The following is a 25,584-nucleotide window of genomic DNA, read 5'->3' on the forward strand; positions in this document are numbered from 1 at the left end:
CCAAATATTCTCTCTTTTGGCTCCAACCGTGCCATTAATCTGAATCATCCCGTGTACTGACCGAAGGCTATAGAAGTGCAGCACCGGCGGGACTGGGCTCACTGTAGGTGACCTGCACGATTTCCAATCGTGCACGCCGAATCAGAGTTGCAAAATCCAAGGAAAAGGCCATTTTCCCGCAGGGCCCCGGAAGCCGGGCGCCACTTTCCCAGGCAGGCGTCCTCAAGTTCCCGGATCCTCACCCGCCGGTGGCGCGGTGACGGGAGTTTCCCCAACCCCGCCCGCCCTGGCTCCCACAACCAATGAGCGGCCGCGGGCCTTTTTGGTGGGCGGGGCGCGCCTTAGGAGCCTTCCCGGTAGGCCTGCGGCCGGCGCGGCGCCTGACGTCTTTCCGTTCTGTCACGTAGCGGTTAGGGCGTGGCTTCCGCTCCGGGCGCCTGAAGGAGACTTGGAGGGTCGGGGCCACGGCGCTTGAGTTGTTGGGAGTAGTCGTCGCCGCTTCTGCCGGCAACCCATGAGGAAAATGCTCGCAGCTGTCTCCCGCGTGTTGTCGGGCGTCGCCCAGAAGCCGGTGAGGCGGCGTGGGCGGCCCGGGGTAGGGCACCGGCGGGGCCCGGGTCCAAGGCGGGCCGGACGCTGGAGAACGCGGGAGGACGGCCCGGGCCTCGGGGCGCGTGGTTTGGTGCCGCCTAGGGCGCTGCGGGGCGTCCGGGGAGCCGCGGGTCTTTTGTTTTTGCTTTCGCACCGTGCATTCCGCTCCGACTCCGGGACGAGGGGCTACTGGGCCCTTCGGCGGTTAATGGGGACGGGAGCTCTGCAAAGTCCGCGTGGAGGTCAGCTGCGGCTCCTTGCGCCTGCTAAAGCTGGTGTGCTCCAGAAATGCCCGTTCATTTACTGCAGACAGAAAAGGGGGCCTTGGGCTTCCTCGAGTCTCCAGTTGTTCCTGTCCATTCATTTTAAATTTTCCTAATTTTATTCCTCTTGACTGAGAGGCCATATAGTACGTTAAGAGTATGAAATCCGGAAACTGGTCGTGTTCAAACACCTGCCTCACCGATTCACTAACTTTGTGACTTTGGGCAAGTTTTTTTAAACCTCCGGTGCTCAGTTCCCCTATCTCTAAAGGGAAGATAATACGTACGAGTACTTACCCCATGAGGTTGTCGTGAGGCTTAAACGCGTGACACGTATGTAAACCTTTCCAAATAGTGCCTGGTACATAGTAGGTGCCATCTGTGTTCAATGTTATTTCAATGCCCAGTGGGTATACATTTATGGAACACCTGCATTCAGCTTTGGAGGGTTAAGACCGGGTCATGCTCACCAGAAAGCACCCCCCCCCGCTCCCCCCCGCAAACCTTCCCCTTAAACGTTGAGGTTTTATTTGGCAGCCGCTTCAAAGGCAGTCAAGCAGAACCCAGAGGAAACCGCCCTCCCCCTTACGTACGCTTAGGGTAAAAGGAGCTAAAGAAAACAGCAGTGGTGATTGGAGGCTGCGGCTCCAGCTCTTAGATGTGCCTAAGACCTTGAACCATTTTGACCTCTTAGGTAGTGGAAGGTAGTGTTACTGGGTATAACTGTAGCCAAACTTGCCTTGCAATTCAGCTTCTAGTAACTCTCCCAGGACTTTGTGGCACTTCTGCTTAGTATGGGCAGATATCATCGAAAGGTAGGAAGTATATAGCCTTTTGGGAATCCCATTGACTGAAATGACTACAAAACACAATTTGGTTAATCAGTTATTAGCATGTAATTGTAACCAGATCTACCTGAAGGATAAGCACATTTAAGTGTTATTTCTGTATATCACATGATACGACCAACACTTACTGAGCTCTTAAGCGCCAGGCACTAGGCTATTTAATCTCCACAACTGCAGTTTTAAGTTGAATGTAAGTAATAGAAACATATTTTCAACATTACATAAAGGTCTTAGTTCGGTATTATGTTACATTTAAAGGGTTGCATTAGAAAAGAAAAACTTTGATAGAATTGGTGATATTCTACAGAAAGAGGAAAATTGGTATGTGAGTTTTCAAATTACTGTCACCTGTGTTTCTCTGTGAATACAGAGAAGTCATTTAATATCAGACTCTCATTCACTCAACTGTCCAAAATACTCCTGGTTGTGTTTTGCAGTCTTCCGGCAAGTCGTTGGCTTGAAATGCAAATTGCACTTCATCTCAATAAAACTTTGGCCTCCTCAAAAATCAAATAGAAATGAATTTTGGGTTTCAGTGATTTGTTAACTGGATAAAACCAGAGCGGAATATAACTTCATTTAGTCACAAATTTTTATTGAGAGAAAAGATTATTACAGCAGAAATAGATTCTTGAGGATGAGAGACAGTGAAAGAGTTAATGCTCCTTACTTTGAACCCCCCCTCTTTTTGGCTATTTTGCATGTTTCTCCTGATGCCTGTATATGTGGCATTAATTATACTAAGGCACAGAAAAATATTTTGAAGAATTGTGTATTCAGCGTGGATTATGTGTGTCTGTGGGCTGAAACCCTGTTTAATAGCTCCTCCCTGCGACAGAGCGAATCAGGTAATTAGTGTTTCCATAAACTGTAATAATTGATGAGATGTCCCCAAAGAGCTCGGTGTACTTTAAGGTCTTGGGTCTAGTGTGCTTATTTATCAGGTTTCAGTTGTGTTAATACAGGTTGCTTAGAGTGTTCAAAGTGTTTTAGAATCAACATAGATGTATACGTTCTTCTTTGAACCTATACTTCTTAACACTGAAAAGATCATTGTTAGATGAACTGGACAAGTTTCTCGTTGCACAGTTTGCCACACATTCCCAGTGATTCTGGGTTTGACACTTTGATTTCCAACAGTGTCGTTAAAATGAAGCATATCTGATGTTACTTCCATCAAGACAGAAACAACCTGTTTCCAATCATAGGTGATACAAACAAGTGTAAGGAACTTGTCCTTTAACAAACTCATTGTGTGAAGTAGATGTAGTATTAATATCTTAAAGAATCTTGTAGAATTAATATCTTAAATGTTGCTGTAATTTATTACAATGTTCACTTCTCAGGGGTTACTGGGGCCGGCCTAGGTGGAAGCCTTAGGATGTTGTTCCACTCTTCTCTCTAGGCTTGCCACCTTTCAACCAACCCACAAAACCTTTAGAAATTGGATGCTTGGGGCGCCTGGGTGGCGCAGTCGGTTAAGCGTCCGACTTCAGCCAGGTCACGATCTCGCGGTCTGTGAGTTCGAGCCCCGCGTCGGGCTCTGGGCTGATGGCTCGGAGCCTGGAGCCTGTTTCCGATTCTGTGTCTCCCTCTCTCTCTGCCCCTCCCCCGTTCATGCTCTGTCTCTCTCTGTCCCAAAAATAAATTAAAAACTTTAAAAAAAAAAAAAAAAAAAAGAAATTGGATGCTAGCACCTTCTACAAAATGAGAGTCTCTAAAATGAAAGCAGAGAGCCCAGGGTAACCTAAGTTGCTTAAGTACCTGTGATTTCATCTTTGAATGAGGTTGAGTGTCTTCAGTTATTTCACAGATTAAATTGCATTTAAAATTTTTATTCTTTGTCTTACTGTTTGTATTTCCAATATGATCCCTTGTTTTGTGAGAATTTCACTACCAGTAATCTTTTGGCTTTTTAGGTAATAGGTAAGATTTTTAATTTACACTTGTAGAATCTGAAATTTTTGAACCATTTTCCCTCTTTCACTTGAATGGTTCCCATGTATTTAAGAACTTCAGAGTTTTTATTTTTAATGTGAATGGGTTTGTCCATGGTCTCTCAAAGAGGAATCCCATTTAACAGAGAAGCTTTTTATGGCTCTCCAGAGAAAATGAAAGGTAATTTTTTCAGCAATCTCAACAGTTACAAATTATTATATACTCACACTTCAGATAGGACTTTCAGCTTCTTTAACTTCAGCTTCTTCAACTCAGCTCCTTTTACCCATTATGTGAGTGATTCCTCTAATTTTTGAGATTCATAATAATGAAACGATGAGAAAAGATATGAGTAGCTTTCTGGCAGTCATAATCTTTGGCCTTTCCTTCCTGCTCTTTATTATATAGAATTTTCTGTCATTCTTGGTTTCAACTTTAAGATGGAGAAAGAAAAATTTACCTCTTCACAGGTATGGTTGGTTACTGGCTGGTTTGGTCTCTAGTTTTATTTACTTTTATTAGTTAAGTTTTTATTTGAATTCCAGCTAACATACAGTTAACATACAAACATCAGGAAGGGAAAACTGTTGCAGAGAACAGTAATACTAGTTTCAGGTGTACAATAAAGTATTTCCACAAGGTCTCTAGTTTTATATATTTTTAAAAATACTTATTTATTTTGAGAGAAGGAGCATGTGCACGTGCAGGTGGAGGAGGGATAGAGAGAGAAACCCCAAGCAAGGACTGTGCTGCCAAGCACAGAGCCCGACGTGGGGCTCAAACTCCTGAACTGAACTGTGAGATCATGACCAGGGTTGAAATCAAGAGTTGGATGCTTAACCTACTGAGTTACCCAGCTGCCCCAAGGTCTCTAGTTGTAAATATTTCTGAAGACTACAGTTTCTGTAGCTGTATCTGGAAATTTATTTTGCATTACAAGAAATATTTCTGGCCCCACAACAGTATTTGTGAACCGGCAAAAATAATAGGTCCGTTTCATGATTGCCAGAAATTAGTTTGTCACCTCACCCCTCTTAGCTTCTGTCCAAATTCCTCAATTTTCTTCACGTATTCTAGGTATACTAATGGACTCTCTCTACCTGTAACTGAAGCATTTATTTCTAGTGTTGAGGCATTTTTCCTCCAGCAGTGTCATTGTTTTGTTGGCTTTATCAGATAAGGGTATATTGATAGGTGAAAAGATAAGTAAATAATAGATTTTTGTATACTTGGAGGTGCATTTAGCAGGTCAGTCTTTACCCTTCTCAACAAGATCAAGTCCAGTGCTAGAAGTTGGATGGTAAGGTGACACACTGTAGGAACACATCACAGGTACTTTCTGTGGGATGTCAAGAATGTGCTTCAAGTCTCCATGAAGAGAAGTCATGTAACTTTACATATCAGCGTGTGAAAACGTGGCAGAGTGTGGCTAAACTAATATAATAATAGTAATTGGTTAAATGTTTGTGGTCCGGTCTGGACCTTGGTCATCACTTAGCAGTATTTTTGCTGTGAGCAGGTATGTTCAGTCGAAAGTGAAAAGGAAACGTTTCCCCCATCTTTTTACCACCCAAGCAGTGACAGCCACCCATAACATCAAGAAGGGAACATTGTTGCAGGGAACATCTCTCCCTTCTGAGGCTTCAGGAACAGCCTACTGAAGACCTAAGCTGTTCAGATTATAAAATGTCTGTCAAGTCCATTGTTTTTAAGTCAGGGAGTGCTAAGTATCTTTTCTTTTGTCTTGTACATGTCTCACAAACATATTTATCTCATACTTTGAATAGTTGGAAATATTTTTTTTTATGGAACCATTTCATAGAATGGTGGTTTGCCTGAAGTAGGAATGGAATCACAGTTTTATTTGAAGAAGAATTCTGAAAGTAAAGCTTTAGCTTGTTCAGTGTATAACTATAAACAAAGCCCAGAGATTGTCTAGTCTTTTCTGTTGGCCAGTAACTTCATTATATTTTCAATGTAATTTTTTTGGAAACAAAATGGCTAAGTGGACGGGTTTGACTTTTTTTCCTCCTTTCTGTTTCCGCTGTTTGCCTTCAGGAAGAGTGTATAATCATGTTTCATTGGCCAAAGCATGGAATCATTTTGAAGACAAGATCCCAACACAGTGAAGAGAAAGGAAGATAAACCCATGAATGTGTTGGGGCTTATGAAAATTCCAGGACTGCATCCTGATAATTGGTTAATAATAATAATGACTTTCAAAAATACCTAAAAATAAAAAGTACTGATATATTTGTATATTTTGGTCTTTCAAGGCAAGCAGAGTGCTGGTGGCATCCCGTAATTTTGCAAATGATGCTACATTTGAAATTAAGGTAAGAGGTGTTTTGCTTTGTGTTAATAATATTTCCACAGGTATACTTTGTTACACAGTTTTACCTTTGAAATCGAACATTTTGATATTCGTGCTCTTTTACCATTTTCTTCCAAATGTTCTAGAGTCAGAGGTTCAGAGAAGTTTAGCAAAAGTTAGAATTCACTTTTCTTGCTCAGCAGCTTGGTGGTGTTTTGGGGAGGGGGAAGGGGGGAGACCTAAAAAAATTGAAGACTTAATCCAAAATTTAGAATGTGTTTCAGTAAAATATTTCAGTAGGAATAGAGTGCTTCTTTAAAAGTTTGTCTTTCAACCTGTAACTCCTTTGACTTCGAGGGGTTCTCAGTGAAAGTCGTCTTAGAAATATTTCTTTTCTCCAAAACTCCATCCCATTGCACAGTGAGCTTTATGATTTAAGGAGTCAGAAGCAATATGTAGCATTTCCAATGTGCTCCTCTACAGCTTTTTGAATTAAATATTGTTGCGATATTAGATCTTAGAATGGGTTGGCAGTGTTTATGTTGTAGTAACTGGAAGTTAACTGTCTGATTCCATTTCAGAAATGTGATCTTCACCGACTGGAAGAGGGCCCTCCTGTCACCACGATACTCACCAGGGAGGATGGGCTCAAATACTATAGGATGATGCAGACTGTTCGCCGAATGGAATTAAAGGCAGATCAGCTGTATAAACAGAAAATTATTCGTGGTTTTTGTCACTTGTGTGATGGTCAGGTAAGTGGTGGTTTTGTAATAAAACCATGTTAGATTTAGGAATTTAAGTATGGTTGTTTTGTGGTTTTTTAATTAGAGAGCACGGGGTAGGGGCAGAGAGAGAGAGAATCCCAAGCAGACTCCACATTCAGCACAGACAGAGCCCATTGCTGGGCTCGGTCCCATGACCCTGGGATCAAGACCTGAGCCTAAATCAAGAGACGCTCAACCAACTGAGCCACCCAGGTGCCTCAGTATGGTTTGTATTTACTGGTTTTTACCTTGCCTTTTGCATCAGAAAGACTCGAGACTGGCTTGTCAGAGTAAAGATGAGAATGCCAAGACCTGCTATGAAGCTTACACTGGAGAATTTTTTCACATGCCCTTGTGCCTTACATGGCACTGTGATCACCTGTACTGGATATACTTTTTGGGGGAAGGGTTTTCATTTTGATTTTTGTCTTGTGGATTTAGGCCAAGGGTTACAAATTCAAATGCCTGTGGGGACTAGCTAGGTGGAATAAATGAGTGAAGAAGGCCAGCTGTACAAAACTAGAGAACGGTGACTAGGACTGGTAGTGACCTTGAGCAGGCAGCCCCCCTGCCCACCAGGGGCATCATAACTTGGTTCTAGCCGGTTGATGCCATGTGGACATATGAGATTAGTGCTTCCTATTGTTTGTTTCTTCTAGAGAAGACAGAAGTCTGGATTTTCACATGAAATTCCCCTAATATTAATGTTGATGTCTAATTCGGGATTTTTTCCATATCACTCTATGGGCTTGAAACTGTACATCTGTGGATTGCCGGTTTGCAGCTTCTGGCTTGTGCTTTACCCTCTACTCTGTTTGTGATGAAAAATAGAGCTCTTTTTGTGGTTATTAAAGAGTTCCGCTAGGCCAAATGTTTCCTAATATTCTAGGGATTCTTTTATCTAGAAATGTGAATTGTATTGACTCATTGCTGCTCCTTCTTTTAATGCAGGAAGCTTGTTGTGTGGGCCTGGAGGCCGGCATAAATCCCACAGACCATCTTATCACAGCCTATCGGGCTCATGGCTTCACCTTTACTCGTGGACTTTCTGTCCGAGAAATTCTTGCAGAGCTTACAGGTTTGCTGTTGATTTCCAAAAAAGAGAAATTACTGAAATAACTTTGCAGATCTCTCATATTAAGATGCTATTACAACTTAACATTAAAACCTTTTTGAGTTAAAAAAAAGAAAGCCTCTCCTTTTGGTGCTCTGGTACCTCTCTTGTGCTTTTGAGTAAACTGACCGTTTTTGAGGTCATCTGGTCCTTCAGGTAGAAGTTTAAAAATGTTAGCTCCGTAAAATCAGAATACTGTTGATCACTCAAGCATGCCAGTAGAAATCTAGCAGTCATAGAAAGTAAATGGGGTAGGAGCATTTCATTGTATGCAATTTAAATTCTAGGAATCTTTTTCATGTCCCCTTTGACTTTTGAACTGTTCATTGTACCAGTGTAGGGGAAATCAGAAGATGTTTATAACTGGAAAAAAAGTCCAGGGTATCATGCTAACGTCTAAAGGATAAAGGTCAAGGACATGAGACTGGATTGGTGTTCATGAAAGGATGTAGTGGAACATATATTTGCATAGAGGGATGGGTGCTTATACAGTTGAATTAGCCTGTGAGTCCCCGTGGTTGACCCTCTCGGTAAATACTTGGCATGTGATTTTCTTTTGTATATTTGGTTTTTGATGTGTATATGCTGCCATTTCTAGGACGAAGAGGAGGTTGCGCTAAAGGGAAAGGCGGATCGATGCATATGTATGCCAAAAACTTCTACGGGGGCAACGGCATCGTCGGAGCTCAGGTGACCCGAGATGAGGATGAGGATTGCATGCTTGCCTTGATTTGGCCTTAGACCATGTCTTAAAGATCTTCACACCCCAGAGAATGTTCCTCTTGAAGTATTTTAGGACTGTGGGGGCTTGGTGTACTTTTTTTTTAAATTTTTATGTTTTTAGGTTATATTTTATATTTGAGAGAGAGAGAGGGAGACACAGAATCTGAAGAAGGCTCCAGGCTCTGAGCTGTCAGCACAGAGTCTCAAACCCACGAGCAGTGAGTTCATGACCTGAGCCGAAGTCGGATGCTTAACCGACTGAGCTACCCAGGCGCCCCAGGGGACCTGGTGTTCTTTAAAAGACCTGTTGCTTCATAGCCTACCATCTGATCAGTTAATAAACAGGTTTGGACAGTGATTTAAAATTCTTTTAGGTATTTGTCAGGTTTTATAAGGAAGCAAGAGTCTGTAGTAACAGCTATACCTTCACCTTTTCCATTTAAGTACATTGATTGCTTTGTCACATCCACTTTGCCCTACCTCTCCCTGCTATAGACTGCTGATGCTAGTGTCTGACAAGGAAAGGCAGGTGATCAGGATCTTAGGGGCCTAGTTAGAAATAAATCCAGCTTTCTTGCTTATGTAGTCCTCTTCGTTCTCATCAGTTAGTGAATAGTGAAGAAGTAACAGTGTAAAAATGTAACTAGATTGTTTGGTTTGTTTTCTAATGAAATTCTATTATATGTTAAAAAAAAAATTAGGTTTCATGTTTAGTAGTGGCTCTTTAGTAGTGGAATCTTTGCAGAAGTGTTGTTTCATGGTTGAAAGAGAATGAGAATTATTCACGCTGTTTTACCAGTTTGTAATTATGGGGGTGGAGTAGTTAGAGATAGCAGTGGAAGAGGGAGTTTGCAGTGATACTGTAATTTTTATCTTAAATTCTGGCCAGGAGTTAAAATACGGAGCATTAATTTCCCTCCTCATGGAGGGAAGTTGGCTAACATACAGTCTATACAGTGTCCTCTTGGTTTTGGGGGTAGATTCCCTTGATTCGTTGCTTATATACAACACCCAGTGCTCATCCCAACCAGTGCCCTCTTCAATGCCCATCACCCATTTTCCCCCACCCCCCCCCCATCAACCTTATGGTTTGCCTCCCTCCCTTTCTGTTTGTAACTATTTTTTTCCCCTTCCCCTCCCCCATGGTCTTCTGTTAAGTTTCTCAAGTTCCACATATGAGTGAAAACATATGGTATCTGTTTTTCTCTGACTTACTTCACTTAGCGTAATACCCTCTAGTTCCATCCATGTTGCTGCAAATGGCAGGATTTCCTTCCTTCTCATTGCCAAGTAGTATTCCATTGTATATATAAACCTCAGTGGTTCTTTTCTTGGTTGTCCTTAATATTAGGTGCCCCTGGGAGCAGGGATTGCTCTGGCCTGTAAGTATAACGGAAAGGATGAGGTCTGTTTGACTTTATATGGCGATGGTGCTGCTAACCAAGTGAGTATATGCCTCTTAAATTTTTAATAACCATTGCAGTTTTATTTCTAAAGCGTCGAACGTTCACAGTTCATTTATAGAGAAAGAATATATTGCTTATTAGTTGAAGTAGCCATTCGTGGAAAGCTAAAACTTGGTTTTATGGCCAGATTAAAGGTTTACTTCATGGCCTGTTTCACCAAGCGCTTTGTACGGGCACACCCGTGAGGGAACTCTCCTTTGCCTCTACCTCAGTGCTTCACAAATGCTTGGCGGCTGAAAGACCTTTTCACATTTTACCCCGTTGCAAACCAATTCTTCAGTCAGTACCGTAACGTACATTCTCTTGGATGCCCTGGCATCGTCAGACTCCTCTCACGGTCTGTGAGCCGTGACTCTTTCTGTACTTCTGTCATGGCCCGAGTCATCACCAGCCCGTGCACGATACTCTGAGGCACTGCTCTGGATGCTGATTCTCAGGCACTGGTTCACTCTGGTTATCCATCGGGTCTCCTAGCATTTCCATTAAAGCATAAAAGCAGGTAGCCACAGAGCCAGTGTGTTTTGTACTACTGCCTTGACCCCACTTAACAAGTGGTGGTATTTGGTTTGTGGCTTCCTCGGGTTGCAAAAAGAGATGTTTGCTGCTGCTTGTCCCTGACACACACTCGTTGGTTTCAAAAGCTGGTTTGTGGAAGGTGAGGCATTTCGTGTTTTGTGAAAACTTCCTGTGTCAGAGGGCAGCTGCGGGGGACGATGAAGAAGTCTAGAGAAAAATGGCAAAATGAAACCATTTGAACTTCTACATACTTCCAGGGTCAGATATTCGAAGCTTACAATATGGCAGCTTTGTGGAAATTGCCATGTATTTTCATCTGTGAAAATAACCGCTATGGAATGGGAACATCTGTTGAGAGAGCAGCGGCCAGCACGGATTACTACAAGAGAGGTGACTTCATTCCTGGGCTGAGGGTAAGGACACCTGGTGTGAAGCCAGGGCTACCCCCTTGATGCCTCTGCGTGACCTTGACAATCTCACACACATTGAAGAGTTCTCGGTTTTTAGTGCACAAATAGGTCCTGTAAAAATAAAATGGTTTTAGGTTGATTTATGTTCTGCCCCTTTCCTGTGTATTAACAGGTAGATGGAATGGATATCCTGTGTGTCCGGGAGGCGACGAGGTTTGCAGCCGCCTACTGTAGATCTGGAAAGGTAAGGCTTTCTCTTAGGCCTGTGGGCTAGAGATTTCTATTGATGTTTGTCTTAAAGTTAAAAGAATGCCTCCCCTGTGTCTATCGTAGCTCTTCAGGGGTAGCTGGTAATTGAGGTTATGTATAAAGTAGAAGCAGAGTCAAGTGAATCGGGGCCCTTTGTAAATAGTGTGGTCTTGGTAGCTCACCTTTTGGGAAACGAAAGATCCCACGTTGCCTCCATTTAGGGCAAATCTTTTGAGTGCTTCCTCAGCATTTTGCCTTGTGGTTTGCCTCCAACCTCTACCCACCCATCCCCTCCATAAGCCCCTCGAATGAACACTGGAGACCCTCACAATGTCTTCTATAAGTTAAATATTATGGTTCAAGTGTGTAATCCTAGTCTTCCTGTTCCAGTTGAGAATCTCGACCTTTCAGGGAGAGCAGTAGAGCAAGAGGGCAACAGTGAGGTTGGCGAAGGTGCCATCAGAGCTGGTGGAAAGAACGATGTTCTCCCTAAGTTGGTGTTGCACAGCCCAATAATCCTGTCCTTAGGGTTGACCTTTCAGTGACCTCCCCTGTGTGGTAAGATTCGGACAGCAGTGATGCTAGTGGGGCAGGGGGTGGAGCAGAGGGGGAAATGTAGAGTATGACTGAGGTGGCAGTGAGCTCAGCGGTCTGTATTCAGACTCCCAAGACTAGAAGAGGTCCAGGCTTGGGAGGTGGGTATCATTCCCCTCTTCCCCAGTTCCTGAAAGAATATGTGGGGTACAAACATATGTAGAAACGTCATCACCGGTTTGTGGTATGTGTTGACTTTCCCAGCCTGATCTTGGAACTAGAGGAATCTAGAAACCCCCTTAGCCCAACCCACTGCGCTTCTCAGTAGCTCCTGGATGACACAGAACAGAAAGAACAGTTGACAGTTCCTGAGGAATTGACGTAGGTCGGGTGATGCAGTAAATACTTCTCATGTGTTCATCGGCACAACTCTTGAGTCCGGTCCCTCATCTGTGAGACCGGAACCTAAGGCGCAGAGCAGTCAAGGGTACATAGCTGCTGTACGCCACAGCTCAGATCGGACCCCAGGCACTTGAACTACCGCACCCAAACTGCCCGGGGATCCTAGATCCACCCTCTCCCCCTCAGTGTTCAACCTCGTCTTCTGGAAGGGGGCTGGCGTAGCAGGAGGAAGGTGTCCTAGGGGTGGTCAGGCTGGCCGGCAGAGTCGCAGGGTTAAACAGCAGATGTTGTCCATGACTGCCGTCTTTGCCACACACTCGCCAGATCCGTGTGCAGCAGGATTGGTCGCCAGCCCCTCTGAAACACTGCGTGAAATGGGGGGAGGAGATTCACCTACCCAGCCTAGCTTTAGTTCTTCTGCCTTCTGTACTTTCCAGCACATACAGGTTTGCTTTTAGTCTTATTCTGTGAGATCTTATGTTCGTGTTTTTCTCTAGCTTTCTAAAAGGATCCAAATGTTTGTAGATCATGTCCTCTGTGACTGAGGGGGAAAACTAGATAAGATAAACTGACACCCTCCCCCTTGGTGTCATAACTGCTAATAGGTTTTTCTTCATTAAATCTCAGCTGTTTCATAGGATTATTATATATCAAAGACCATGCTAATAAAATGATTAAGATCAGTGGGCTCTATAACATGTTAAATGCCTTTTGGATTCCAGTAAGTTCCTGTTAAGAATGAGGAGGAGGGGCACCTGGATGGCTCAGTCAGTTAAGCATCCGGCTTTGGCTCAGGTCACGGTCTCATGGCTCATGGGTTTGAGTCCCGCATTGGGCTCTGCACTGACAGCTCAGAGCCTGCTTCACATTGTGTCTTTGCCGCTCCCCCGCTTGTGTTCCCTCTCTCAACAAACATTAAAAAAAAAAAAAGAAGGATGAAACGGAATACACAGGTATTAGAAATGAGAACAGCTACGTCAGGTAATAGGAATTCTTGACGACTCAGCCAATTTACAGATTGACGAGAAGATCTTTGATTCTGAAAGGATATGCTGTGCCCATCATCTCACTCTCCACTGGGTTCTGTTTTAGGGGCCCATACTGATGGAGCTACAGACTTACCGCTACCACGGACATAGCATGAGTGACCCTGGTGTCAGGTACGGTCATGGGAAATCTCAGTGTGGTGTCCCAAGTGGCTGGGCTTTGTGTGTGGCTACTCACATGAAAAAGCAAGCATTTCTGCCTTTGCTTTGGAAGCCAGACACCAGTGGGCTTCGTGCGGTGAATTAGTTGACATCAAGTAAAGTAGTTCTAGGAGTCTTTGCCTGGAAGCATTCTGAAAATGCCTATAATACACAGCATGCACTATGCTCTTGTTAGCAAGAGCAGCAATAAAAAAAATTGCAGAGGGGGACGCCGGGCTGGCTCAGTAGGTAGAGCATGCGACTTTGTGTCTCCATTGGGAGCTCGGGCCCCACTTTCGGGGTAGAGGTTACTTCAAAAAAAATTGCAGAGAGAAGAGTTTATATATTTAGGGGCATGTAGCTTTTGTAGGCACCACCCCCATGAAGACTCGGAATCTGAAAAGCTGGCTGGTGTGGAGTGAGGCCACCTGGCACGTGGGGTATTCAGCATGTTGAAATCTATCAGTCAGAGGTAGGTTATGGTAGGAAGATAGTTTTACTTGTCGATTTAGTAATTCTGGCATGTAATGCTGCCATCCCAGCGTGTGACACAGTTAAAAGAAGTAGATTTAGTCAGAGTAAGCCCTGACAAGCCTTGGAGTAGACTGGAGTTCTAAGGGAAAAGGTTATAAAGAGCAAGTGGGAAAAATGTCCTTGGTGTTTGCAAAAAACGGTAGAGCCCTTCCTTGTGGGGTTATAGGTGACTTAGGACAAGGAAGTACAGTTGACCCTTGAACAATACAGGTTTGAACCGCATGGGTCCATTTGTTACAGAACGGTATTTTTCACTCTGATTTTAACACTTTTTTCTAGTTTACATTAAGAATATAATACACATGTACAAAATGTGTATTTTGGGGGAGTCAAAATTTGCAGATTTTCTACGGGGTGTATGGGGAGTTGGTGCTTCTGACCCCCACGTTGTTCAGGGGTCAGCTGTATCGTAGAAGAGGGATCGGAAAACCTGCTGTCCGAGGGTTTGCTGGCCACGCTTCTCTGGGGTCTTCACGTTTGCTTCCTGCTTGGCATTCTGCCTCACAGTCTGTAGTTCTCACCACCCACATCAAATGTAGAAGCTCAGAAGGGTGGGACGGTGGGCACATAAAGAGGCTCTACCCCGTCCTTCCTACCCTTCATCTAGAGCCAAGAAGCAAATAAAGGCTTGGCCCCTGTTGTCAGAATGCCTGAAAAGCCGGGGGAAGTGCCAGGGTAGAGTTTCCTGTCAAAGATACTAAGCAGCTCTTACAGAATTGTTAGAGGTGGGGTTCTTGTATTTTGAAAGTAGAATTGCACTGTTCCCACAGTGACAGAGGTATTGCTGTGCTCCCTGTCGGAAACACACATCTGTATTTCACAGAACGGTCTTTGCTGTACCAGAAATGTTCTTCCCTATTCGTTTGCCTCCCTGTAGTTACCGTACACGAGAGGAGATTCAGGAAGTAAGAAGTAAGAGTGACCCTATTATGCTTCTCAAGGATAGAATGGTGAACAGCAACCTGGCCAGTGTTGAAGAATTAAAGGTAGGCTCTCTGCTCTCCTTTCTGGGCAACACGTTTTTCTGCACACAGAAAGCTGCCGCTCCTGGGGGAACTGCCTCCGTAAATGGGAAGGTTTCACAGCACATGAATCAGTCGTATTTGCAAAAGCTTTAACCCTCCCAGTAGCACCATTCTTTTTTCCCTAAAAATAGACTTTGGATGTTAAATTCATAAATGTTCCAAAATTTAAAAAAACAATCATCACCTTCAAAAATAGCAACTATTAGCACTTGTATACTAGCAACAGGTTCCAGGTAGAGCTAGTTGGTACCTAAGCTGCTGTGTGTTCAAAAACCTCCCGAACTATAATCTGATTTTTAGGAAATTGATGTTGAAGTGAGGAAAGAAATTGAGGATGCTGCCCAGTTTGCCACCGCTGATCCTGAACCGCCTTTGGAAGAACTAGGCTATCACATTTACAGCAGCGACCCACCTTTTGAAGTTCGGGGTGCAAATCAGTGGATCAAGTTTAAGTCCATCAGTTAAAGGGAAACTGCACATCACGGATGGTGATACTTTCAACTGTAAGGGACTCTGTGTTCTCCACTTTTAACATTAAGCAAGAAAAACCCATAAAAAGAAAGGATGTAGGCTAAGATAGTAATTGCATGCGTTTTGTATAGTGTTGCGTTGAAAGACGTTATTGCACACCTAAGTATTTCGTGTGAAAGTTACAAAGGGTATTTTAGACTTAAAATTATTTCCTTAAAATAGTTCTATTTCTTTTAATAATTGAGAAGTATTTGCTAAATCGTATACATTAAATGAAAAATGGCCATTTCTACCTGTCCAACTCTGCCATCATTCGAGGGGAGTAGAATCGTTCCCTGGACCCTTGTAGTGGCACGTGTCCATCACCAGTGTGTGTGTGGAGGCTGAAGCCAATTCACACTGACCACTGCTCAATAAAACGCAATATTTATTATATCCAGGCAGGGTATAGAAGGACAATTCCATTTTTAAATAAGACCTCTTCATTTATATATTAAATACAAAACATAGTTTTCTATGTGCATTCAGTATCAAACAGAAGGCATATTCTTAACATTTTAATCTTGTAAGTACCCCGTGGTACTTTAACCTAGAACAGTGATGCCAGCCTGCTTTCCAGTAAGTGCTATAGGGTGTACGGAATTTTCATCCGTTTTTAAGAACGCCATACTATTCTGGGATGTCAAAATTAGGGTTCAGTCACTGTTCTCACAATGCTAAGGTTCCACTCACCTTTAAAACATGTTGAGAAGTAACAACACGTTTTAAAACTTCAAGGTCTTAAATAGTGGTGGTTTCCTTGTGTAAACTCGGTGAAATTCATGTCATGTTAACAGAAGTTTAAACAAAGATGACAGCTCTTGGCTCCCTCTATTCCCTGGCTTAGCTGACAGTTTCAGCCTCATCTTGTGAGGCCAGGGACCCCTGAGCCTTTCTTCTGTACTGGGAGACTGCTGTCCAGAGCCTGCAGAGGAGACCGCCACTAGGAAACAATCCAGAGTCTTTTTTAGAGTGGTAAGAAAAGAACTTCAAAACCCCACCAAATACCTGGGTAGCTCTTATGTCAAAAGCTATGTTAAGTAATTCTAGACTTGTCTAGATTTGCCAAAATGCAGTCCCTAACTTAAAGATACGTCCTCTTGTATTTGTGCCCAGTAGGAAGGGGACGTGACCTGCGAGGTATGTGCAGGAATGCCAGGTTGCTAGAGAATAAAAAGGGTTGGATGGCGCATGGATGGCAGAAGGTGGGAGGGGGAGAGCTTTTGTGTTTCCCCTCCCTCTTTCTGACTCATCCGCAACCTGATCCTAGGAAACCTCCAGAGTTGGGGGCTGAGATTGTGGCTTAGAAAACACACTACCCAGATAGGAAATTAATTTCAATGAAGGGGGAAAGTTACCAGCCCTTTGTTTTCTACTGTTTTATTTAAAAGCATAAGCACAGGGAAAAAAGTCATTTTCTGTTAGTCTTTTGAAGCCATTCTTACCGTAGTCTAAGGTGTCTTAGATCTTCCTTAGTGATATCATTTAGAATATCAGAAAGCGTATAGCCCTCTTCAACAATCTGAAACAGACATCAAATACATAAGAGCTAAGCTGCTATTATTATTTGTTATTATTACAGCATAGGAATGTTTTTTTGTTACAAATTTACCTTTTCTATTGTACTCGCATCTGCTCCTTTCTCTTGTAACCAGTCTACAAGCTCTTTATCTGTTTTCTGCCCATGAGACCCAGGTGGGGATGCTGGGTTCTCTGGAGTATCTGCAACGATGAGAGATTTGTTTTGTTGTATATTAATTCTGCAAAGATAAGTTGAATGAAATAAACTATTCCAGAACGTAAATGTGACTTGAAAGCAAATTAATTCATTAAACCCGTCTTAGCAGCTCTAGTCCACAGTGCACAACATCACACAGTTCTTGGCTTCACTTTCCAGAGATTAAAGGAACCACAGGTAAGGGTGATTTTCCTTCTTTGGAATTTGATATGCTATAGGTCTACCACTTTAAATGCTTATTCTAGTCTTTAAAATGCCTTTTGTAAGGAATCCCATCCTTATCTGCACTGGAAATCAAATGAGGAAAGAATTCAGTATTGAGATTTTTGTACCAGAGCCTATCCATTCTACATTCCAAGAGGCAGCTGTAGCCCTTTTGTAGGCACACAATGAATTCAGAAGGTAGGTAGTAAATCGCCCTGGTTAGGTATGCGGTAAGACATTTTCATCACCCCAAAAAGTTGTTGTGGCCTTGAATAATCCGTGCCCTCCCTGCCCCCATTCTGATTGGTTTTTTGCCTTTGAGTACTGCATATATAAATATTCCATACTTAGGAAGTCCTAGTGTGTAGCCTCTGAATCTGCGTTCACTTAGCATAATGCATTTGTGATTCATCTGTGTTTTTGAATGTACCGGCAGTTCCTTTTTATCGTTAGTATTCCAGAATCTACTGGAGTGCTTGCTGGTTTCATAGAGAATAACTGCAGCAGTGTCAAGGCTGACTAGACTGTTAGGCATATTTTCAGTGGTCTCGCTCCCCCAAGTCAGAGCAAGTGGAAAATTACTCACCATTAGATTTGAACTGTAACTGAAGATGATATAATTCTTGAGTTTTCTGCTCTAGGGTTTGCTGTAGAAGATTCTGGTACTCTCTCTCTTTCTGAACTAGGTGTTCCAAAAGTCTGGTTAAACAAACAAGCCATTATCCAGAGAGAGCCTAACCTCATTCAGTTCCATTCACAAACATTTGTTGAACCTTACAGGCTGAGAAAAAAATTACACAGTCCCAACAGTCTGGTTGCAGCCTGTACCTGGGCACCTACCTTGTGTTTCCTCCCTTTGAAAAAAAAGACCAGCACTCAGGGCATGGGTCTATTTTGTCTCAAAACCTATCAGGAACCAGAAAGATAACCTGAGGGTGATCAGTAAACTCAGCCAGGAGGGATCTGATAATTACAACTTGTCTCCCTGTGTCAGATCAAGTTGCTGAAACTAATTCTCAGGCTCTTTCTCCTCTGGGGAGGAGGCCAAGGAGCTAGAAGCCCTGCTGCTTCTTTTTTTAATATTTATTTCTGAGACTGAGAGAGCACGTGCAAGCAGGGGAGGGGCAGAGAGAGGGGGATAGAGGATCCAAAGCAGGCTCCGCACCGAAAGCAGCGAGCCCCATGTGGGGCTCGAACTCACAAACTGTGAGATCATGACCTGAGCCGAAGTTGGATACTCAACTGACTGAGCCACCCGGGTGCCCCTGCTTCTGATGGACAGTGGTGGGAGGGAGCCGGCAAAAAGACCACCTCAAGTGGGAGGAATACAGCTCCAGACGTCTGTGGAACCAGTGACTGCTAAATGCTTCACAGGGGCTGGCCTCCCACTCAGGACAGACCAGGTGCCTCCAGGCCACACCACTCTGGGTGGGAGGTGCCATCCTCGTGCTCTACCTGACAGCAGCTAAGGCATCTCCATGCCGTAGGGACAGGTGTGCTTGTCTGCCATCTGTAGTCGGTTGCTGTCATTACTAATTCTACTGAAACTGCAAAGTAACAGAAGGACTATCAGCAGTGTAGATGAAGAGCCACTGAGCCCGTATGTAACAGTTTAGGAATTTAGTAATTATAAACCTTACCAGAAAATTAATTTTTTTTTACATTTATTTTTGAGAGGGAGAGACAGAGGAAAAGTGGGGGAGGGGCAGAGAGAGGAGGAGACAGAATCAGAAGTAGGTTCCAGGCTCTGAGCCGTCGGCACAGAGCCCGGCGTGGGGCTCCAGCTCACAAGCCATGATCATCATCACCTGAGCTGAAGTCGGGTGCTCAACCGACCGAGCCGCCCAGGCGCCCCACCAGAAAATATTTTAAAGTGGGGCTAATTATCACGAGCTTCCACAGGTGTCATATTTTAAAAGCTTTCACAATTTTGCTACCGCTACCTATTAACTACAACTCCAGGTCTCAGGGCGCCTGGGTGCCTCAGTCAGTAAGGGTCCGACTCCTGATGTCTGCTCACGGTTCATGGGAGCGAGCCCCACGTCAGGCTCTGTGCTGATGGCGTGGAGCCTGCTTGGGATTCTCTCTCCCCCTGCCCCTCCCCACTTGCAGTCTTTCTCTCAAAATAAATAAGCTTAAAAAAATGAAAACAAAAACCCTCTAGGTCTCTAAAAAGAAGTGATTAGATCTGCCTAAGGTCAGACTTCAGAGATCCCTGGAGTGTATACCATGTTTCTTCCAAAATATGGATACCTGATACCATATCTCCCTGTCAAGTATTAATTGGCATTAGTAGTGATCATATGGCAACAAGGCATCATCTGGAACCAGTACCAACTCATTTGCTCTGCCCGTGGGTTCTTTTATAGGTCTACTCATGTGATTACCCAGGGCAAACGGGACTCATTTTACTCATTTGACAAAATATTTTCGAATATCTACTATGTGCCAGGAAGTGAACAAAACAGACCAGCTCTCTCGGGGGTACCTCACACCAATGCCAGGGTCCCCTGGCTGGGAAAGAAGGCCACGAATGCCTGCCGGCTAATCCTGACAAATCACGCAGAAGAGATTCAAAGAGGGGAGGGTAAACTTCTGCAGGGTCAGGGTTCTGGGACACCAACCCCTGGCTTGGCTACGTCCGTAGGGGCAGGCTGCAGCTGTCCGCTGCTCTCTGCCGGACTCCCACACCGTGCCAGGGGGCTCATCTTGGTGAAGAGACAGAAAAAACTCCCCAGACGCTGGTGCCTTCGGCACGGCTGATCGCTCTGTGCCTGGTGGCAAGGCATCGCAGCTCTCTGATTCCTAACGTTAAAGAAAGGGAGGCTTTCTCCCCCAGTTGAAGCTGAGACCACCCCCTTGCCCACTTTGTTGGTGAAGATGCTTTTCCGAGACCCGGGTGAGACCCTCAGGCAAGCAGAGTGATAACCTTCCTGGCCCAGGTCACTGTCCCACCCCTGCCCACCTGTTGGTTTCTTGCCTGAGCTGGCCCAGCTGGAGGCTCAGGTGCCGGTGGTGGAGCTGCTGGGGCTGTGGCTCTGGGGCGCCCGCTGACGGGGGGCTGCTCCCTCGGTATGCCGCGTGCCCTTCACTCCCGGGCAGGTCTGCGGGGGGAGAGTCGTCCTCCACCTCATCTGGGTCCTTCTCCTCCCCTTCGGTCTCCGACGTGGGCTCGAAGTGGGCTCGGAGCTCTGTGAAATGACGGAAGGAGAAAGCACCGTGGTGACACAAGGCCAGGGCTCACTGGAGCTTCTGTCCTTATGCCAGCGAACGGGAGTGTTCGGAGGCTGGCCCAGCGAGGCAGTGCTCCATCAGGGGACTGCTGACGTTATAAATAAATGGGGCGGAGCCGTTACTCCGTTCTCAGCAGTGAAAAGATGCTCACGGCCAGTTTATAGATGAGCAAACTGAGGCTGAATGACGTTAAGTTAGTTAGCCAAGGATGGCTTTACAGAGGTGCAACCAGGCTTCCAACCTGGCCTGGCCTGGGTGGTTCTACTACAGAAAAGGTGCCCGCTTGGAGTGGTGCGTGATGAAGTCCTGGGGTTTAACGAGAACCAGGCAGGAGAGGACATGACAGGGAGGGAGCAAAGTCAAGAGAGGAAGCGGCAATGTCAACACGAGTGGTGCAGAGCCTCCCCCTCCGAGGATGAAGTCACCGCAGGAGAGAGAACTTGGGTATCAAGCGGCTCTGTGGCTTCACAAATGACAAATGAGAGGTACAAAAGCCAAAAACTGGGGCCCCTGGGTGGCTCGTTAAGCATGTGACTGTCCACTTCAGCTCAGGTCATGATCTCGGTTTCATGAGTTCAAGCCCCGCGGCAGGGTCTGTGCTGACCGAGCAGAGCCTGCTTGGGATTCTCCCTGTCTCTGCCCCTGCCCCATTCACGCTGTCTCTAACTGAAGAAAGCAACTTAAAAAAAGCCAAAGATTTCTAGAGCTACCCCATGATGATTCTGACAGGAGACGGAGCCCGTAGTAGGCACCATCAAGCCACCAGTAGGCATTCCCGAGTGAAGGGCGGGGGGGGGGGGGGGGCACTGCGGGATCCCGGCCCTCAGGCCCAGGGCTCCCTCTCTGATGACAAGTTTTGTCTCTGTGCAGTCTCCTTGGTTATGGGTAGGGGACACAAAAGTATGGCTCCAGAAGTTGCTAGCGTTCGCTGAATTGCAGGGAAGTATACTGCCCAGATGGGAAGGAGAAAACCACTGCTGAGCGCGGAGCACACGTGTGACCTTGCCCGTGGCCTGAGCCCGCCCTGGACTGCGAAGGCGGCACGCTTACCCGGGATGAGAATGCTGACCGCAGCCTGCACCGCTCGCCGGATGATGGTGTCCATTGCAAACATCCAGTGGGGCCTAATTAAATGGTTCCTCAAAACTTTATTCACCTATAAATCACAAAAATCCAGATTTCTGGTCTGCTGTACGTTCAAGAAATAGGAGTTCTTATGAATTCTAGTTTACTTCTACTCAGAGATAAAATGTTAACCGTGCTGCCCTGCATCTCTACCTGACATACGTTCCCTCCGGACTGGGTCTCCCTCCAAGCTGACCCTAAGTCATGCCGGGTCTTCGGGATGGGTGCGGTGATCGGATCTCCCGCACCGGGCTCGTTGTTGTTTACTCGGAGAGTATTTCTGGTGCACCTATGAAAAGTCAGGCTCTTCGCTGGGGGGGTGGGACACAAAGCTGGACCAGACACGGTCTCACGCCTGGAGCAACTCACATCTGTCTGCACAGACACGTAAGCTTAAACCCCATGCCTACTCAGCTGGCAGATGCCACTTGTTCCCGAGTCCTACACTCCTGCTCTTAGTGGCCAGAAACAATCCCCTCGTTCACCTGTACTTGCATATTCTGTGTTTAGAATGAACTGCTGAAACTAGGGATTCAGGTGTACACAGAAGAGATGGGGACTAGGGGAGAAGATGGTAACTGAACTCCAGGGTCCCGGCTGTGAGCCACTTCAGTGGGCTTCCTGCCTTCTAGCATGTTCTCTAGAGCCAGACGGAACACTTACAGCATCCTGAAATCCAAACAGTACTAGATGAATCTGATTGATGGACGAGCTGTCAAAGTCCAGGTCCATCTTTAGCTTTGATATCGTGGATGCCATCACTCTGTGCTCCGGGGAGCGGATGAAGTCCCTCAGGATCCCAATTATTTGCTTGATGTGGCCGGCTGAGAGATGCAAGTCTTCTGAACTCTGATCACCAACCCCCCCCCCCAAAAATAATTTTCACTGAGTAGGTCAGAGAGGGGGAAACTCAAGATGTATTCTGTGGGCTCCCCAGGTGAGAACGGGTCTGTCTGGAATTCCCCCCAGATCTTTCATTAGGCAGCCCCCTCTCCTCACTGCCCAACCCCCCTCTAGGAATGGTTTTGTCGTCCTGTTGAACCCCTTCTAACTGATCCCCCTCTGCCGGCCCCTGGTAGAAGGTACAGTTCATAGCAGGGCAAGTGGCCTTGACCTTCCCGCTTCCAAAGTAAGTTAAAATGCAAACATTTTGGGGCGCCTGGGTGGCTCAGTCAGTTAAGCGTCTGACTTCGGCTCAGGTCATGACCTCGCGGTCCGTGAGTTTGAGCCCCGCGTCGGGCTCTGTGCTGACAGCTCAGAGCCTGGGGCCTGCTTCAGATTCTGTGTCTCCCTTTCTCTCTGACCCTCCCCCATTCATGCTCTGTCTCTGTCTCAAAAATAAATAAAACATTTAAAAAAAGTTTAAAATGCAAACATTTTTATCCATAACCTTTCCCCCTAAAGTGGCTGTTTTCCCAGCTTCTGAGGGCAACTCAATGTGTCCTGCAGCTGGGGGTTCAAAACGAAGGGTTCACGTGAGTGAAGGGCAAAGGCTGTGAGTCCCTAAGCTTCGTGCTGCATTTGGCTTGTTTTACACCAGGGGGCAGCAGCACTCCATGCCTCGGTTCACCGCAGTGTTCCGCAAATGCAGGCTTCGGTGGAGTCTTTTTTTTTTTTTTTTTTTTTTTTTTTTTTTTTTGCTTTGTATTTTCTTTTGTCTTGTTGGAAGAGGGAAGGGCATTGGGAAATACTTATGGTGATTACCGTAACTTTGCAAACGGTCCAGGGCAGCAGGACACTCGTCCCTGTTCCAGGACCTGGTGCCAGGCAGAGGGGGCGGCATGAGCAGCTCCCCCGACCCGGCCCTACCTGGACCACGCACTCCTGCAGGTTGGAAGCCACCTGGTTCTGCTCCTCCCAGAGGATTTTGTACAGCATGGCGCGGCACTCACTGTCTTTGCGCAGCAGGAAGAGGCCCGGGTCCCTGTCCTCCGGGGAGGAGGCTGCGCTCTCATCTGGAACGCTGCGGACAAACACATGCGACAATCCCCGCGTGTCCTGGAACAAAGTCTCCAGGCTGGGACGCCACGGGGGAGGGGCTAAGAGGCGAGTCGGCAGTCCCCACCCTTAAGGTGAAACTGCAGGAGGCAGGCAGGTGGAAGAGAGATGCAGTGTTTTTTCTAACCCCCACAGCACCAGTTTTGAGAGAGGGAGAGAGAAGGGAAGAAAGGGAAAGAAAATGGGGACGGTGGGAGGAGGGGCGGAGGGGATGAGAAAGGAGGGGAAGGAACAGAAAGATGGGGAAGTGACCGCAGTGAACACGCTGCCGCTGCCCGCCGCCTTCACCTGCACTGTTGGCCGCCCTACTAACCGTGCAGAAAGCTAAAGCCCCTGGCGGCCATCTGGTTTTCACCTGGGAGGGATTTGGCTCCTGGCCCACAGTGTAGGGAAGTGGGTGGGCCGTACCTATGCAGGGGGCTGAGCCGGTGCTTGGGTGCCCGGGCCTTCTCGAAGAACGCGTCCATCCGTGCATCAGAGTCCGGGGAGACAGAGCCGTGGTCACTGCTGCTGCTGCTGCCCATGGGCTCCCCAGACGTGGGCAGGGCCAGGGTGGTGCCCCGGGTACCCTCTGTGTGGGGGCAGACAGGGAGTGGGGAGGGTGAGCCTCAGCCCCTTAGGCCAGGTGACCCATGCAGGGACTGTTAGGTCTGTGCTGCTCTTAACGGGGCGGTATAGTCAGTCACCCAGGGTCCCTGAAATGTAGGTTCCATTTTAGCAGGTCTGAGGCCCAAGACCGCGTCTCTAACCAGCCTGCAGGAAACACTGACGGAAACACAACTTGTCACCCCCAAGCAAGATGCTGAGCATCTGTCCTGGCTTCTACTCCATTCACACCAGGAAAGAGAAAACCAACAGCTTTCTTTCCAGAGGCCACATTTATGTCATTGCCAGGTAGGGCTCGTTGCCCTAGAAGGGGCCACTTCGCTTCAGTGACCTGTAGGACAGCTGCTGCACCCCTTAATCAAGGTCAGGAGCAGCAGAGGGGGAAAGGCCAGGCTCTGCACCAACCGAAGACCCAAAACCCAGGCAGGGGACCCCTGGCCTCCCTTCTCGGCACAATCTCAAATGAAAGACTTTAACAAGGCGGGGTGGGGGGGTGCCGCTGTCACCTGTGGGGCTCCCTCTGTCCGTCAGGGAATCAAGGGACATTCACTGGCTGGGTGTGACCACTCCTACGCCCCCCGCACCAATCCCTGCCACTCTTCACAGGGACAGGTTCCGTGCGTGCGGCTCTGGAGAGCAGGCACTCTCAGTGACAGAGGAGCCCAGGCATCCACCGCGCCCCGGGCGGCACCCCCGCTGTCCAGGCAGACCTCACCTGCTGGCTTGAAAGCAATTTGGTTCTTCTTGCCCTTGTTCACCTGCCTTAAGAAACCCTCTTTGAGCAGCTCGGCAGCAGTGGCACGTTTGTGGGGGTCAGGCTCAAAACAGGATAAAATGAATGCTCTGGCGTCAGCTGAAAGGGCTCCTGGAATCTCAGGGTGGATCTTAAACATCCCCACCTGCATTTAAGGGAGAGGGGACTTACGTGACTTACGTGACTGTGAGGCCTCAGGCACATCCGAGTGCACATGCCTTCAGTATAAAGCTCCTACCCCTGCCATCCTGTGAGGAGCTGGTGGGTTAGAACATCCTCGACGACTCGCCCGGCTGGCCTCTTGGGACTTGGCTTTGCCCAGTAGGTTGTTGGAAAAGTGAAATCAGAGGAGTTTCAGAGCGTAGGGCTTAAGAGGTCCTGGGGCTTCTGTTCTAGTCCTCAGTGGAGCCCTGAGGCCACACGCAGGGAGGCTCGGCAGTTTGGGGGTGGAGGTGCATGGAGTTACTAATCAAAGGGCATGAGGTTTCAGGTAAGAAAGATGAACACATTCTTGGGGCACCTGGCTGGCTCGGT

General features: G+C 46.4%; 2 protein-coding genes across 2 annotated transcripts in view; one reads left to right on the plus strand and one right to left on the minus strand.

The window, feature by feature from the left end:
- The first annotated feature begins 413 nt into the window (after nt 1-413).
- Nucleotides 414-16,122, plus strand: PDHA1 (pyruvate dehydrogenase E1 subunit alpha 1). The gene is made up of 11 exons (XM_049643552.1): nt 414-571; nt 5,917-5,976; nt 6,536-6,709; nt 7,673-7,799; nt 8,434-8,525; nt 9,910-10,002; nt 10,798-10,953; nt 11,123-11,194; nt 13,228-13,295; nt 14,734-14,842; nt 15,182-16,122. The coding sequence occupies exons 1-11, from the start codon at nt 515-517 to the stop codon at nt 15,344-15,346; spliced, it is 1,173 nt and encodes a 390-aa protein (XP_049499509.1). The 5' UTR covers nt 414-514; the 3' UTR covers nt 15,347-16,122.
- A 59-nt stretch (nt 16,123-16,181) lies between these two features.
- The window catches only part of MAP3K15 (mitogen-activated protein kinase kinase kinase 15), a 123,483-nt gene continuing 114,080 nt past the window's right edge, over nt 16,182-25,584 (minus strand). Inside the window, exons 20-29 of the mRNA XM_049643553.1 lie at nt 25,012-25,195; nt 24,099-24,261; nt 23,502-23,655; nt 22,356-22,541; nt 21,618-21,723; nt 20,299-20,524; nt 17,920-18,032; nt 17,004-17,113; nt 16,837-16,913; nt 16,182-16,334 (exon numbers count right to left, since the gene is read on the minus strand). Of these exons, the coding sequence (XP_049499510.1) occupies nt 16,235-16,334; nt 16,837-16,913; nt 17,004-17,113; nt 17,920-18,032; nt 20,299-20,524; nt 21,618-21,723; nt 22,356-22,541; nt 23,502-23,655; nt 24,099-24,261; nt 25,012-25,195 (1,419 nt within the window). The 3' untranslated portion in view covers nt 16,182-16,234. The remainder of the gene's footprint in view (nt 16,335-16,836; nt 16,914-17,003; nt 17,114-17,919; nt 18,033-20,298; nt 20,525-21,617; nt 21,724-22,355; nt 22,542-23,501; nt 23,656-24,098; nt 24,262-25,011; nt 25,196-25,584) is intronic.

The sequence above is a fragment of the Panthera uncia genome, chromosome X, assembly GCF_023721935.1.
Source record: "Panthera uncia isolate 11264 chromosome X, Puncia_PCG_1.0, whole genome shotgun sequence".
Taxonomy (NCBI): domain Eukaryota; kingdom Metazoa; phylum Chordata; class Mammalia; order Carnivora; family Felidae; genus Panthera; species Panthera uncia.